Consider the following 16,467-nt stretch of genomic DNA (forward strand, 5'->3'; position numbering starts at 1 on the left):
TGTTTAAGTCAGTGTGTAGCTAAAGCGTAAGTCTGAGCGTAAGTCTGATTCCAGGTAAGTCTGAGCCCCCACTGGTGGGAAATGAAGTCCTGGGGGCATTTGTCTGTCTCTTGGGAAAGGCAAGGAGGCCTAAAACGCACAGTTCTCTCTTAAACTTCAACTTTTCTAAAGGAGAAATAATTTCTAAATAAGGAGGTTCTAGGTTTGCGCTGTAGGGGCCGCTGGCTGGGCAAGGGAATTGTTGGTTGAAAAACAGTTGCCATCCCTGCTAGGGGCGAGGGGTGTGCTTAGGCACTGTTTGGGGGAGGAGAGCGAGGAGTGAGGGATGGGATGGGCGGGGGTATAAGTGGACGGCACGCGAAGAATCACTGAGCCGCTGGGCGGAGGAGGTGAAGTGTGGTCTCAGCCTCAGGGCCCTGAGGTCGTGGAGCAGCGGCAGCAGCGGCTGGAGCAGGAGCAGCAACAGTGAGCCGGACGGAGTTAGGACCGCTCGGAGCGCTCAGGTCTCGAGGTAGTATAAGGTTTGCAATCCTCTCACTTGCTGCCAGTTGCAGAAGAAGATCTGCTTTTAAGTGAAACGTACATGCTACCCCTCCGAGGGCTGCGGCTTCCCCGGGCTTGCGTCTTTCACTCTCGCTTCTCCAGCCCTCGCGCGCACTCTTTCATTTGCACGCGCCCCTAAGTTTGCCCAGAGCTCGCTGTCCGCTCGGAGCAGGGTCCGGCCGGGTGCCGCGGGCGGGGGCGGGGAGCCGAGGACCCGCAATCCAGAAGCATCGTGGGCCATGTATATTTCATCAAATGGACTTTGGGTGCGTCGCGTCTCGCAGCCATCTCCGCTATGTGCAGTGACATTTCTGACTTGAGTGGAGGAATGCGCGAAGGAAGCCCGGGCGAAATTGGTACTAGAGGATCTTCTTGGCGCCAATGCTAATTGTCCTGATTTATGTCCCTTCTGACTAAGCTCAACGTCTTCATCTAAAATAAAATGAAAGCTGTGCCAAGCGGGGTAGAACCGCCGGGCCGCTGGTTCTGATCCCCGGGAATCAGGAAATCGTCCTGCAGCTTAACAAATTAAAAAGAGAGAGAGAGAGAAAAAGAGAGAGAAAGAGAGACAAAATAGAAATAGAAAAAAAAAAATCCCTCCGTAAAAGTTTAAAGCGAGAAGTGGCAGAGGCAGTGGCGCGACGAGGCGCGGAGGAGAGCCGGCAAGCGGGGGACTGGGCTGGCCAGACCTCCCGAAGGCTGCGATTTCGTTACTAATATCACTAGATTTTTGGAGGGAGAGGCACCTTTCTCATCCTCGCTTCCTCTCCGCCCACCCTGTTCCCTCCCCCTCATCTACCTGTCAAAGTCACTGATCTTTTGCATTTCGGAAGAGGAAGTCAACGGGAAGGAATTTCCCCTCTCCGCTAGGGCTTGGAGAGAGGGCAACGCGTAGGAGCCCCCCCTCGCCCCCCCGGATCCCAAGGCGAAGGTAATTAAGCGGCGGGGAGTGGCGGGCCGGCGCGGGGCTCCGGGCGCGCGGAGTCCTCTCGCACAGCGGGCCGGGCGCTATCCGCACTCCCGGGCTGCGGCGGCGGCGGCAGCGACCTGGTCTCCACCCCGCCCCTCCCGTTCCTCCCGCGCCCCCAGGAGGCTCGGCGGGAGTCGCGGCGGCCCACCGGCTCTGCCGTTGCGGCCGCCGCCCGAGGTGCACCAGGCTGGGCAGGGCCGCCGCCCCGCGCCGTCGGCTCGGCTCCCGGGGGCGCCAGGGCCCCCAGGCCCCACGGTAAGTGACGCTGGCGTGCCCCCCCCCATCAGCCCGTCTCCCCGCTGGCTGCCCCCTCCCTCCGACCCCCCAGTGTCAGCCACTGGCAGGAGGGAAGGCTCCGGGTGGGCGCGGAAGTTTGCGAAGCGCGGGGAGGAGGCAGCGCGCGGAGCCCCTGCCGGTACACACCCCCGCGCACTCTCACCCCCACACTCCCGGCTCCCCGGGTGTGCGCCCGGAGCAGGTGACGCGACTGTGTGTTGTGGCCACAGCTTGGGCTGTGCCTCCACCGACAGACAGACGGACCGGCATACAGCAAGCTCTCCCTTACACATACCTGCCCACACATCACGCACTGGAGGGTCCTTTTTTTTTTTTTTTTTTTATTCCCCCTTTCTTTCGCCAATTGTCTTTGCTTTGGGGGGAAAACTTGCCTTCTTGACTGCCCGATGGAGCTGGTGGTCCCACTGACAGCTTTTGAAGTTCCTTTCATTTAATCTCTTTTGTTGGTGCAAGATTAAAGCTTTACTATCCCATGATGTGCAGCTGGGGAGAAGGGAAAATTGAAAGAGGGAAAGACTTGGTGTAGGAATGCTGTTTGAAACATTTTCTCAGGTTCTTTACCGGCATTGCATTAATCAGTTGATGGATTTAGCTAGGGACACTGAATTGCTCTCCCGTGGGGATTTGTGGATATCTATATATAATACAAATAATACTGAATATTATTGGGCTCAAAATAACCAATTAAGTGATTCATACACTGGAAAACTTAGATAAAAAAAGAAACTGCGCCCTCTGCTGTTTATTTTAGTTACCTCACCTGGGAACCTTTTTTTTTTTTTTTTTTTTCTTTTTCCTGAAATCCACTTAGGAGGCTGTCATTTTACAGAGCAAGGGAGGAAAATTCCTAGCGGGGATTTTAAAGCAACTTTATTTGGAAAAGTCATAGGTTGCGTTCGCATCGTCGCATCAGGTATAGATTTCCAGAGAGTAGAGGCTTTTGTTCCCTATTTTACCCGTTCTCTTTACCCAGGGAAAGGTAATGGAGTCACTCATTACCATTACAATTTGTCAATCTTTGGAATGGAAAATTTTGAGTAAGATTCAAAATTCTGCTAAACATATGGTGTATCTGGCAGTAGCTTTGCTCTAGAAATAAGGCCCTATTTTATGACTGAAAATGCTGTTTTCTTATCTTACAGAAATAATAATAAAAAAAAGAAAGATCTTCCAAAAAATCATTTATTCAAATATACTTAATGGTTAAGCTTGTTAGAAAAAGTTTTCCAGAGAGTCTCTTTTTCGGAGCAGGGGCAAAGTTTTTCTGATTTGTCTACCCTTGAGGTGCATCTCTAACCAGTGGGGAATTAGCAATCGTAGGTTTCATTAAGTATTTTGAACTTTGTCACTTTGAATGGCTGATGCGCCCCACTCCTTTCTCTTTGGCAAAGGAAAAGCAGCTCCATAAACTATCCAAGAGTCTTTTGGAAGATAAACAACCTTCAGTTTTTCATTAAGACAAAACTTGAATCTTTGCCTGTGGATCAGCACACCAAGTAAAAAATGCATGAAGTGTTTCACACGTAATGTTACTCCAGCTTCCATACATAAGGGGTATATTTCTTCTTTTCTGGATATCATGAAATGAGATCTATTTCACCACTCAAGACCAACGTGAGGGCATTCAGAATTCCATACATTTGTCTATTAATCTAGTGATACTTCCCATCGTGAAATTGAAGAGGGATAATCAAAATTTTGTAAGGAAAACATTTTATTTTATTTGCACAGAAAGCTGTTTTTCCTATTGAGATTTTTGTTTTGTCAGCTTTCACTGTGCGTGTGCATTACAGTAATGCAGGTTAGGTTTTTTTTAGGAGGCTAATGTACTTTTCAATTTCCTTTTATATATTTAATTGGAGCAAATACCTGCCTTTAGTTCCATTATTAATCTGGAAAAAAATCAGGTAATATGCTGAAAAATTAAACCATTGCACATTTAGTCCATATGTTTTCTAAGTGTAAAGATTTTGAGAGTGAGTTTTAGAGTTACAAAAGCACCAAGTTGCTTGGCAAGAAATAAAATTTCATAACTCAGAAAATCAATTATGTGTTCACAGAAAAGTATTTGTGAGTGTGAATCATATTGTAGGTCAGTAAGACATTTAGCATACTTGAAAAAATAATTTTATCTTTGGAATCCAGAGTTTTGTTTCAAAACTTCCAGTGGGTGTAGATTTTCTCAAATACGTATTTGAATACGTGGATCTCTGAACTTCCCTACAAGAGAAGGAAAGATTTGTTGTTCTGTGGTAATGAATCACCAGGTTTCCTTTAGGCTTAAATGATTCTGAAATAATTTTACTATTATCCCATCTTCAAACAACCTGCAAAATATATGCTAATTTCTCTAATCATTCTTCTCTCGATGAAAACAGAGATCTTTCACATACTAAGGCGTGCTATTTGGTTTTATTAAGAATCTCATGATAGGCAGTTACTCATAATACCCAATCAAGCATAAGTAAAAAATACCAGTCGTGTTCAGTACATGTTTAATTCCTTATATTTTGAGAGAGAGTTAACAAAAGGATAGAAGCAAATGTTTCCCATTAAGATGAGTAGAAAATGCTTCTTCACAACCAATAAATAAATGCAAAGATCATTCAATATATGTTAACTAGTTCATCTAGTCAATTTCATTATGGCAGTTTTGGAAGCTGCTAATTTTGATAGGTTATGGAATTTGTATATTTCCTTATGTCTATATTTTTCAGTCAATGGAATATGATTATAGTCCTTTTGTCCCTTCCCATTCAGAAACATGCATATTTATATAATTCTTAATGTTTATGAGGAATGAGTCAATAGCTGTCTATTTCAGGTGGCCCTGAAGAGCTGAGTATTGATGGAATAAATAGCCTACTACCACCACCTCCACCTCCTAGTGAGATTATGTAATAAAACAAATGCTGAAAGCCAGCTAGAGTTAGTGGATTTGCTGTCAATATTTTCCTCTCAGTTGATGAAATTGGCAGTTGTTTTTGGAATATAATTGTCTATACTTTTGATCATTATTACTTCCTTGTAGGATTTTGAGAGTCTTCTTTTCTGGTGAAAGAAAGGGCCCGTGAAATACTTTTTGCAAAGTTAACCCAAGGTGGAAGGGAATTAGCTACAGAATCCTGGAGAAAAGATATGTTCCATGGATGCAAAGTCATTTTATAGCCCATTTCAGTCCAGATCAATAACATCCATCAATTTGAGGGCCTGACATAATTTTATATTTTTGCATTGGCTCTGCAAATTTATACACTAGACAGAGGTCTGTGGAATCCTCATAGCATATTAATGGGTATTTTTATCTAAGAGGACTTCTCAGTACCTTAGTGCACAGGTAGAGATGATGGCATTGTTTAATTAATGGTGAGTTCCCAGGTCTGCAAAGTAAAGAACTAGAACTGGGGCTTTCTATAGCTCTTCTGGAACTGCTCTATTGGTGATGCGAACACCTGAGACATATTCAAAGCCCACATTACTTGGCAATGAGTTCCGTTATGGGCCAGCAGGGATTAGTTTAGTTATGTTAAATCCCCAAATATGTCATTGACTGTCCTTCTTATAATTGGTTTGCCTAGCTATTTGCTGTGATGGCCTAGCTTTTAAGAAGCTATTGATGATTTTAACCTGGGTGAAAGCATACCCAGATGGGAACTGGTGCCATTCGGTGATAGAGGTTAAGGGGTAAATAATATTCTATTTTTACGACTATTACATTTCATTTTCTTTGAAAACTCCATAAATATACTTTAATAGAAAATTCCTGATTTTGACAGAGGCTTCTTTTCCATTGTGTGGCATAGAAGTTCATAGATTTAATTTCTTATTAATTTTCTATGAAGAGGATTTCCTTTGAAATGTACAAGGCATTGAAAAGTAAGGAAACCCTGATATGAAAAATACAGATTAGGTGACAAATGCTACGAACATAAAAATGAGAACGAATCCAATAATTAATGTTAAAGAGCGCTTAGTGACCCCATGCTCCTGATCTGTAATATGCTGTGGTCAATATCTTTTTCTATATGAATGGAAACTCATTAAATGTAAACTCTGCAGACTAACTGAGCCATGCCATATTAGTGCTTGCCAAAGCTTGGCGTTTTTAATACATTAATAATACGTCTGTAATGTAATGGAAAACTATTAATCACAACTGGTTATGTGCCAGAAATGTAAGCTATAATTGGCTGCTTCTTGTCAAGAATGTCTGTCGCACAGTCCTGCAACTGCCTAATATTCAAATATCTTGCACGCCTCTGCATTTTTCCTTGTCAGTTCCCTAAATTCAATCATGGTGTAGTCCATAATTCTGTGTAATGACCATCATTATAATTCCGGTATACTCTAATGAGAATTCGTGGCAGTGGGATAGCTGTTGTGTCAGGGAAGAGTAACAGGTTCACATATGTTTCCTTAGTGTCCAAATTTTTCATGTACATATATATATATATATGGTCACTATTTTGTGGTTGCAGGAAGGCCAAATATGGATAAAGACAGTGACCAAGAATAAATGGATTAGGTGGATAACATTTATTAGTTAAAAAAAAAATGTGAAGATTAATCTCAGAGAGAATTCCAATATACACTGAAGGTCATATTTTTGAAATCATATTAACTTCCTGTCTTACTCAGAGTCACTACAGTCCATTTCAGGTCTTCAAGAGTTTAGCATTTTGATAAATAAATTGCTATGTATTTGGAACTAAGAATTGACATTAATAATTTCTGGTCGAGTAGATTTTACACTGCTTCAGTTGTAAAGCCCAGCTCCCCAACCCCACACCCAATGCAAGTGTTTGTTAAAATAAAGTAGTAAAATAAAGCAGTAAACACCATTGAAACATGCATCTAGAAAATGTAAATTTGTATTATTTTAACACCTTTCCATATCATTAATTGTCAAACTGGTGGATGCTTCTGAAAATGTCAACTTACAATTAACTAATGAATCTGAAAAAACTTACTTACAATTAACTAATGAATCTGAAAAAAACAGAAGCCTGTGGTAGCCACAACATATGCTTCTCTGTGACTTTTTTCTTTTTAAGTTAAGATTTCAAAATGTGCTCACCACAGTATAGACTTTACATTACAAGGAAGAGGCAGATTCAAATCTGTAGTTTATACATGTTTAGACAAACTGCTAATTATTGCTTCATAGGAACTCAAATATTCAACACTTTTCCTAATAGAAAATACCAGAAATTGCAGCTGTATGATAACATTTTATGAATTGAATATAATGAAAATTGCACTTGCATCCATAAAGCAATTATTATAAATTACTTTGCTATGGAAACACAATTCAACCATCTGTTGGCATTTCATAGTTTCCGTAGCTTGGTTAATTTTAAGATGGTGCATTATTTAAATATAGTGAATTCCTTTTATAAGATTGTTTGAAGATAGTGAACTTCCGTATTTAAACTGCTTCATGTGAAAAATAACAGTATTTTCTAAAACTGTAGGCTTTTTGTCCTTTTTCAATTGTTTAAAAAAAAATCACTCATTGAGACTATGACAACATGAACCAACTAATTAAACCAATGCACTGTTTTAAACCTGGAATCTAAATTTTACCACTTGTTTAGATTTGCACAGTGATCTCTAAAGAGAAAAGTTGCCAGTTAAACTCACCAATGACTGATACCCATAGCTATATAGGCTGCGTTATCAGTTAACCAACAGCACTTTCAAACAGTAATTTTTATTTTCTCTTAGAATTAGTGCCATATTATTCTGCTTCATGGCCTGTTAACTCACCCTCAGCTATTTTTATATGTGCATTTTAAATTGTGCATTTTACTACAGAGCTTTTAGTTTTAGAGCAGCGTATAGCATTCGCCTTTGGGACAAATTTTCTTCTTCTGTTACTGCAAATGCAGATGTAATGGCTATAAAAAGATGTAAGAGAATAGAAAATTCTTAATGAAAGAAAAATATGCTCCTTTGGTTTTATTTTGAATAATTTTTTCAGAGAGCCAAATTATCTTTATTACTAAACACAGCTAAACAAAAGATGCTAAATTTGTCCAGTATAATGAGCAACTCCAAAAGGACAGGCTCGTTGCTAACAAAGCCAGTTTCCAGTCCTGCTGACAAAAGCTAAGAAATGTATCAGGAATTTGGAGATTTTTAGGGTCTCTTTGCCAAGAGACAAAAGGCATACAAGTAGTTGTCACTCTTTGTCATTGTTATAAAAGTGCTCATTTCCCCCATTGTTCTCCTGGAAGAGTTTCTAGCACTGCGATATTTGAGAAATGTTTAAGTCTAGCTGCTTGCTCTCAGTTTTGTCAAGATGGAGATACAATTTTTGAAGCGACAACGTGTAACTCACCTGAAACACACACATCTGTCTTTGTTACATGGAAGAGTTAAATCCTTCATAGTGAAATTCTCCCCAATGTGAATGATTTCTGTGGTGTGCTCATTTGAGCAAAGCAGCTAAGTAAAGGTTATCTATAATACACCAATTTGCTTTCTATCGCATCTAACCTCCCCCATGTCACCATATCAGACATTTTGTAATGCATTGATTCTAGGACAATAACTCTTATTCATATTGTTTCTAAAAGGGTGTTGGTGCCAGAAGAAAAGAATGATTGATGGGAAACAGACACCGGGCTAGAGACACTCCTCCTTTGGCTTTGGATGCTGACATCTCAGTGCGTCTGAGCAGCCCTTGTGAGCCGTGAGCATCAGGGATCTCCCAGGGTTGTCGGATGTACAAGAGAGCCACCACTTTCAGCGATCGGACATCTTTTACAAAAACCAAACTTGACCCAAGCCTAATATGTTCTAGGACAATGGAAAACCTGCAAGTTGCTGTTAATGCCTAACGCACAAGTATGTTAGCCTTCCACCAAAGTCCCCAGTATCCCTGAACACACACACTATCTCAACCCTTCACTTTTAGTGTGTTTTGGAATCTACTTTGAGGTCTCATCTTTTTTTTTTTTTTTTTAAATATACAGACCTACCTACTTAAAGATATATACGTATATGTAAAATAGACGTAGACCACAGATAAGCAAACCCTGCTTTAGTTACCACGAAGACTGCCAAGAATTTAGAGATGTATTTGTCCAGATTCTTGTCAATTCACGCCCTTTGGGTTACAGTGTCCTCAGTGATGCAGCCCTACCCTCTGGTGTGGGGACATTATGACGTGTGTAAGACTCAGATTTACACAGAAGAGGGGAAAGTTTGGGATTACATGGCCTGTCAGCCGGAATCCACGGACATGACAAAATACCTGAAAGTGAAGTTGGATCCTCCAGACATTACCTGTGGAGACCCTCCTGAGACATTCTGTGCAATGGTGAGGCAACACTTTTGCATGTAATGTTTGATGTTATGTGGGGGCATGCTGAATATTCATACAAATGCAGTGAGAGGGTAAAGACTCAACTCAAGCAATGAGCTGAGTCTGCAAGTGGGAAATTTGTGCCAGCAGGCTAGCTTCGTTCTCAGTGGAGGCAAGTACCACCTGGAATTACAATCGCACAGTATGATTGATGCTCTGGAACGTACCTTCTGCTTTCCATTGACGCTCTGGAACTTACCTTCTGCTTTCCATAGGTTTCACTGAGACAAGCGCACTATATATAAATTATGAAAGAAAACGTCCAACTGAAAGTTAAATTTCAGATTGGACATGGGGAATATGATTAGGCCATATGTGGTATGGTAAGGCTAGAAACCATGGGTAAACCAACTTTAAAACCACAAAGGTTTCTTCATGTGTATATTTAAGGCCAGTCCAAAGTTTCATAATTGAAGGCTAGAGTGGATTTCATGGTTTTCCTCATTGGGGAACTGCTGTGATTTGAAAATCTTTGGTTAGAGCAGGGCTAATGCTTCATGAGAAGCTTTTCCAGAAGAGTCTTATTTGTCAACTCATGTAGCCCCTCATTTTCAAGTGCTGCGGTTTTCTATGGGTATTTTAAAGATGAATGTTGGAGTGTTGAAAACATATTTGCTGAAAGGTAACATTTTCAGTAATGACCTATAAGGTATTAGCATTAGAGTTTGGTGATTAAAATGATATAAATAAATCAATGTGCTAGGTTCATGTTTTTTTGTTTGTTTGTTTTTGTTTTTTTTTTTTCTTTTTTAATATATAGATGGTCTTCATTTGATACAGGATCTGTGATCCTATTTCTCTCACATAACAGATATAATCGTTTGGCAGATTTTAATAGGATTCTTATCTGACTTTATTATCTTGAACCTGGCCTGGCATTTTCAGGGTAGTGAAACTATTAATCAAAGTAGCATCTGTTCACAGTCCCCAGTGATTTAAATTAGCATAAGATCATCCTGGACCTAGCACTGTAGAAAAGGTTTTATAACAGGAAACAATTTTGAGCAATAAAGAGTGTTTTCACCTAAAAGCTAAGGGCTTGCCATTTTTCAGAAGTGCCTTTGGGGACTGGTTTGAATTATAGTCTAAACCTGATTTTGTGAAGAGTGGGAAAAAGAGCTTGGCTATTAGGTGTCACTATGACTAAAGTGCCCTGAAAGACTAAATATTTCAAAGAGAGGACCCGTCTCTCTGGGAAGCAGGTATGTGCTTTGCAAAGAAGTTGCACTTTAGAAACCAGAGACTTCTAAAAGAGGAGTTTATTCAAACACATTAGCAAAATGTAATCAATCTGTAAAAGAGCGGGGATATTTGTTGACTTTAGATCAGGCCTTTAATAATCTCTCAGAAAAGGTCAAATTTAAGATCTCATTGCAAGTCTGGGGGGAAATGGCTGTGCGGGTGATAGGTTGTTCCATTCCTTACCGCAGAGGATGATTCTGGGCCAACTCTTTATGTTACGAAGAACACTCTAGCTCTGTATGTTGGCTCTTGTGCACTTGGAGTAATATGCCACTCCTGGACTTGTTTAATAATTTAGAGATCTAAGTAAAATAGCAAATGTCCTCGTTCCGAGAGCTGTTTCCACTTGTACAGGCCCTTCTTGATGTGTTTGACATGTGATTTGAATGTGCAGCTTGCCTGAGCTCAGCCTCCTGCAAGAGAATGCTTGCTCAGTGCTGTTCCTCCCCATCACGTTGAAGGGTTTACTTGGTGTCTTTAGCAGGCCCCTTCCTCCCATCATGAGTGGGAAAGGGTACACTGGACACCTCCTGCCTGCCTTTCACAGCAAGGTGGTCGAAGGTCCTTAAACACGCCAGTTCCTACCAGTCCACTGGCTAAGTGATGTTAGAGACCAAAACATAAAAAAGAATTAAAATGGGATCCCTCAGCTTTCTCCAGTGCAGTCCATATGCATACTTTATATGCCTGCACAAATCTCCACAGGACGGTCTTTTTAAAAGGCTACATCTTACTATGATAGAGATCTTTGGAAGCCTTGGTGGGCTTCAGATTGTCCTTAAGCAGAATTGTTTTCCAAGGGAGAGTGTAAGATTTGGGAGATATTACCCATCAATGCTTAGTTTGGACTCCTTAATATGCATACAATTGGCATAACAGATTTAATAACCCATCCTGTAAATGCATGCTTTGGGACTGTATGTATGCATATTATATACCGAGTCATGATATGGCCTAATGCAGCAGCATTTCCCCTCTGCCGTTTTGGATTTCCCATAAAACTCTGGTGGAAGGGTTCCTGACACAAGGCTGTAAAGCTGTCTCGGGATGCTGTCATATCAGACCTGTTTAGGTGCTCCTTAGCCCAAGGTCTAATGGGAATCCATAAAGTCATTTGTGTTATGACTTTCACGTTCTCCCCTCCTTGACACATGCAGCCATACCTCTCCCTCAGAGTCATTATGGCCTATTACATCAGGGAGCAGCCTCCTGAGCCCTTATATGTAAATGTTTGCTGCCAAATGGTTTCAGTCGTCAGCTGCTCTCTAGTGGCACCCTTATTAGCTGGGACTAGAGCAATTCTGAGCACCCAGGGGATATTTAGTCAGAGAAATACCCTATAATGCCCATGGCCGATTTATTTTATATAAAGTTGAAGTTCATTGGCAATGCATTAAGAGTCTGTGTTGCTGCGTTTTGCATTTGCTCCATCACTGTAGGCCAGTGACCATCCATGAATGCTGCATTTACTTTAGAGGGAAATTTTAAGAAAAAGGGGCCATATGCTTCCATTTAACAATAGATCTCTGCTTGTTAACCTGGATGACCTACTTAATAACTCATGTTTGGTGATTTTAAATTGTTGTGTGTTAATCCCAGCATTTTAACCATTAGTTTTATGGGAAAATTCTGCCATTTCTACGTAAGATAGTGGAATAAGGGGATTTATATAGAGAGATATCCATATATGTGTGTGAATTATGTATATTGAGATCATACATTTTCTTTGACATGTAGTTTAAGTTGTTGGGAGCTAAAAGAAAAAAATCTCGGCTTTTGTTAAGGGGAAAGTATCTGAAGGGTAGAAGAGGGTTAAGCATTTTTTGTTTTAGGCTGGGTTAACATGTTAGTATAGATCATATTCTTCTTGCAGCCTCAGAAAAGTTTCGCACAGCTCTGTCAGAAAACACAGATCATCTGGTGACTACAATTTGTTGCAATTTGCATAAAGAGCACATAGGACGATATGAACCTGTGTGGAAAGCTGAAGTGACAACACAAAACTATGACTTGTTCTTTGAGTTTAGACAAACTTAGCTGTCATGTCTCCACCCAACACCCCAGTGGCTTAAAAATGGCAAAATTATCTGCAATTATCTCCAGCCTGCAGCTAATTTTCTGGATAAGTTAAACAGAAGCTTTGAAGAGAAGCCTACAGACGGAAGGAGTCATGTGCGTTTGTACAATTTATGGTGCAGAAGTGCTGATGGCTGTAGAAAATGTGAGCCCTTGAGTGCAGCTATGGATTTCAGAGCCAATCAAAACTAAATTAGGAAACAAAGATTATTAAAAAGTCTTCTGTGCATGTAATTTTGGCATAATATTATGAGGTGGACATTAAATGTTTTCCTTGGAGAATTTAGGCATCATTAATGTAGCATGCCTTTAATTACAAGTAGGCTCATATTACTAAAAAAATGGAGAAAATAAAGTACTCTGAGGTGTAGTTAGCAATACCCTCATTATGTTTACTGAAATAATGAAATGAAAGGGTGTCATTTTTCTAAATAAAATGTCAGAATTTGAAATGAAAATGGATTTTCTTTAGGAAATTTACTAAGTGTGCCTGCACTCTTGATAGGCATTTATTCAAGTACCATAACAGGTCTATTAATGATCATTTTATATTGTGTTATTTCTAGATAGACTCCTATTAAGAAAAAAAAACACCTTTAATTATTGTAAGCATTGTGGGTAGAGCATATTTCATTATGTTCAAATGGAATTTATGAAAGTAGTAGAAAGCCTTCGTGTTTTATGATTTTAAAGGAACCCAGGGGGTGAGTGAGTGGTAATGAATAGTCTCAGGGCTATCCATAACTTAAATTTCTGACTTGACATCGGCTCAGGTAAAGCCATCTGGTGACTATCAGGTGGCCTTTGAGAAGATAATTTGATAAACTCAGTTACCTTTCCAATGACAAGGCATTAATATCAATTTTTCCAAAATCTGGAAATGACATTGACATACAATAATTGAATAATCTTAGAAATACACTCTGTTCACATGAAACATAAGTCAATGAATGAATGAAGTTTTAATAACAGTGACATATTTCATTTGAACTGATTTATCCCTTAATTTTGCCAGAATGGAATCTTTAAAAACCTCCAGTTCCTTCATTATTAACACTTCATTGTTATTAGTTCATTATTTAGACTTATTTCTTAGAAAACTTTAATTCATGTTTGCAATGAATTAAGTTCCATGGAGATCAATCTTTCTGATATATCACTGTGTCAAGTATTTCCTTGTTGAGGAGCTTACAAAAGCTCCTTATTATCTATTTCGTCGAGTATAAGGTAGTCTACCTGATTTTTTAATCTGAGTGTGTGCACCCTTACTTCCCGTCACTTGCCATCAGGGCCTTATGGCATCTCCCAGGGATTAAAGGCTAGCAGTCAGGTTGGAAGGGGTCTTCTGGGTTGCAGCTGTATTGGCAAAGCAATGCAGTTGATGGGGGAGGCCTTGGGCGGGAGCTGATAAAGATTATGGCTGGGCCAACAAGACCTAAAACCAACCCATGTCATACATCGATCCCAGACAGTGTTCTCTATGAGCACACATGCCCTTTGCTCTGTTGGGCTAATGCTTCACAAATATTTCAAACGACTGTATGCAGAGTGAAGTGGACAGAGCAGCATGTAGCACATGCAAAACCTACTGGTGTGGTGAGAATCACCGTCCAACAACGTATGGTCCCTGCCTCCAAGGGAAGTAAAGAAGAGTCTTAGGAAAATTCATACAAAATAGTGCGTACACAGAGGGTGGAGGAGCAGAGAAGTAAGGCCAGCACTCACCAGAATTTTAAGGTGAACATTATTTTGCTGCTTATCAAAGGGCCACTTGGGAAACCCTCTCTGGTAGCCAAGTGCCTAACATTAAACAGTGTCTGAAAAAGACAATAAAACGGGCTAAGTGGAACAGATGGAGGCACAGCATTTACATGACAGGGTAGTGCCCTGCTTAATGGTAGAATGACTTATCTGGCAAGATGGAAGAAGAGCAAAAAGTCACAGGACCTGATGAGTTAGACCTGTATATATCTGTTTTTCTTAACTTAGGATATGCTGGAGTATGCTGAGTAAGATAAACCATGGCTCATCTACCTGGAGCTCCAGTTTTACCCCAGGAGTAGGGGAAGCATTTAATTGAATGCACAAGTGCAAGATTTTCAAAGATGAAACACTGAGACTTTAAAATAATAACTGCCTTGTAGTAGACCACTTTGAGTTACTTCCTTCAGTTCCCCCGGCCCTCCCACCCCCCACACCCAGAGGTAAACTTGCCTGCTCAGTCTAGAGGAGCATTACTTTCAAAGTGTGAGAAGCTGTATCCTAAAACAAAACAAAATAAAACAAAAAACCCACAAACAAAATGAAAGTCTGTCTGGACTATTTGGGGTCCCTTAGGCATATTCTTTTGTGGGGGAGCAGAGGAGGGCTTGCTCTGCTTTGCTTTGGAACTCTACGGGGGTCTTAGGTTTGATCCTCTGATTTTGGGGACCAGAATCATCACATAAGAAGCCCCTCATCTCATGTGTTTTCTCCACCTGGAAAAGCAGAAGACATCCCTCAGCCCCCCTTCAAGGTCAAGCTCAAGTTGATTTCTCCATACACTTCCTGCCAATGTCAGCTCATCTCATTCTCCTGACCTTTTAACTCCTCCTGACTCTATGTACAGATTGTACTGTGCCGATGTACTCTACTACGTTCCACTATTTAGTACTGTATTACATTTTGTTGATGTATTGCACCCAAATGCACCGGTTTGCTATATCCTGACTCTTTAACTGGATCACTAGTCTTTAAGTGAGATAATACGTGACAAAGCCTGCCATACTCTCTGATGCAGAGAAGTCAACAGAAACTACACATTCTATTGCCTTTCTACCTCATAACGTTTACTATACTACCAGGCAACAAATAACAACATATTTTTAATGGATCAATTGATTGAATATAGTATTGACTTTCCAGAATGTTTTTTTCTTTCTTGAGAATTTTTATCAGGAATCCAATGTTTGTTTTTTCCTCTGCAAATTAAGAGACAAGTAGGAAAATTTAGCTATCGCACTTGGTTAGCTTATGATGATGTTCTCCAAAGAGAGATGGGAGAGGCGAAATGTACTCTGAGCTCTGATACTGAAAGTATACGTGAGAATTTTTTTCTTCCATTTCTAATTGAATCCTTTAAAAATATTTATCCAAGTAGGAAATTTGGAAAAGATAGAAAAGCCTAACACACAACATCGAAATCATTTTGCCCTCTTTCTTACAAGATTCTCTAACTATAACATATATTTTGTTTTACAAAATTAGAATCGTATTACATATAGTTTTTCATTTCCTATTATGTGTTAGCATTCACTTTATTATATATTCTTAAAAATGTGATTTTGATAGATATCAATATCCTATTATGTGGATATACAATATTTTATTTAATTATCCTCCCACTTTGGCGACTTGACGTTATTTCCGTATTTTCCTATTTGTTATAATGCTATGATAAACATATATATAGGTATAGTCTATATATAGTCTATATATAAACTATAGATATATAGGTATAGTCTTTATTAAACATATCCTTCTCCCATATAACAACCCTCCCATATTAAATGCTTATATTTGGGGGATGTTGAGTTCATCCTATTGTATTTATTTGAAGCTAAGGGATAGGGCTGTACTTCTGTGTTCCCAAGGATGGAATCACTGCTGAATGGATTGGACATTCTGTATGTCAGTCACGGGGAAGGAGGCATTTGTCTGAAATTGGGACGTGGAAGGTAGGCAGGCCCCTCTCTCCAGGCCTTGAGAGAGCTTCTGGGGGTAAAAGGAAGACAGCCTCTGCCACTCGACAGAGAGCAAAGTAGGAGACCTCTTTGGGAGCAGCAGGCTGAAGATGAGCATATTACACCTTGTAAACTATACCTGTAGCTTTAAAACTTGCTTTTAATTGATCTACAGTGAGAAATACATTCTATATTGGAACTCAGTAAACACACACTTCTCCCCACACACAACCAAAACAAAAGCT

The 16,467-nt window shown here is 40.2% G+C and overlaps 1 protein-coding gene across 13 annotated transcripts in view; it reads left to right on the forward strand.

Annotated features, from left to right (window-relative positions):
• Positions 1-343: 343 nt before the first annotated feature.
• Positions 344-16,467, forward strand: part of NTNG1 (netrin G1) — a 294,202-nt gene continuing 278,078 nt past the window's right edge. For 3 of the 13 annotated variants that reach the window (XM_074318383.1, XM_019746502.2, XM_019746499.2), the window contains exons 1-2: positions 521-1,474; positions 8,392-9,137. In XM_074318383.1, coding sequence (XP_074174484.1) covers positions 8,892-9,137 — 246 coding nt within the window. In that variant the 5' untranslated portion in view covers positions 521-1,474; positions 8,392-8,891. The other 10 variants (XM_074318379.1, XM_074318382.1, XM_019746508.2 and 7 more) reach the window with 8 other exon arrangements.

Source organism: Rhinolophus sinicus, linkage group LG14, assembly GCF_036562045.2.
Source record: "Rhinolophus sinicus isolate RSC01 linkage group LG14, ASM3656204v1, whole genome shotgun sequence".
Lineage (NCBI taxonomy): Eukaryota > Metazoa > Chordata > Mammalia > Chiroptera > Rhinolophidae > Rhinolophus > Rhinolophus sinicus.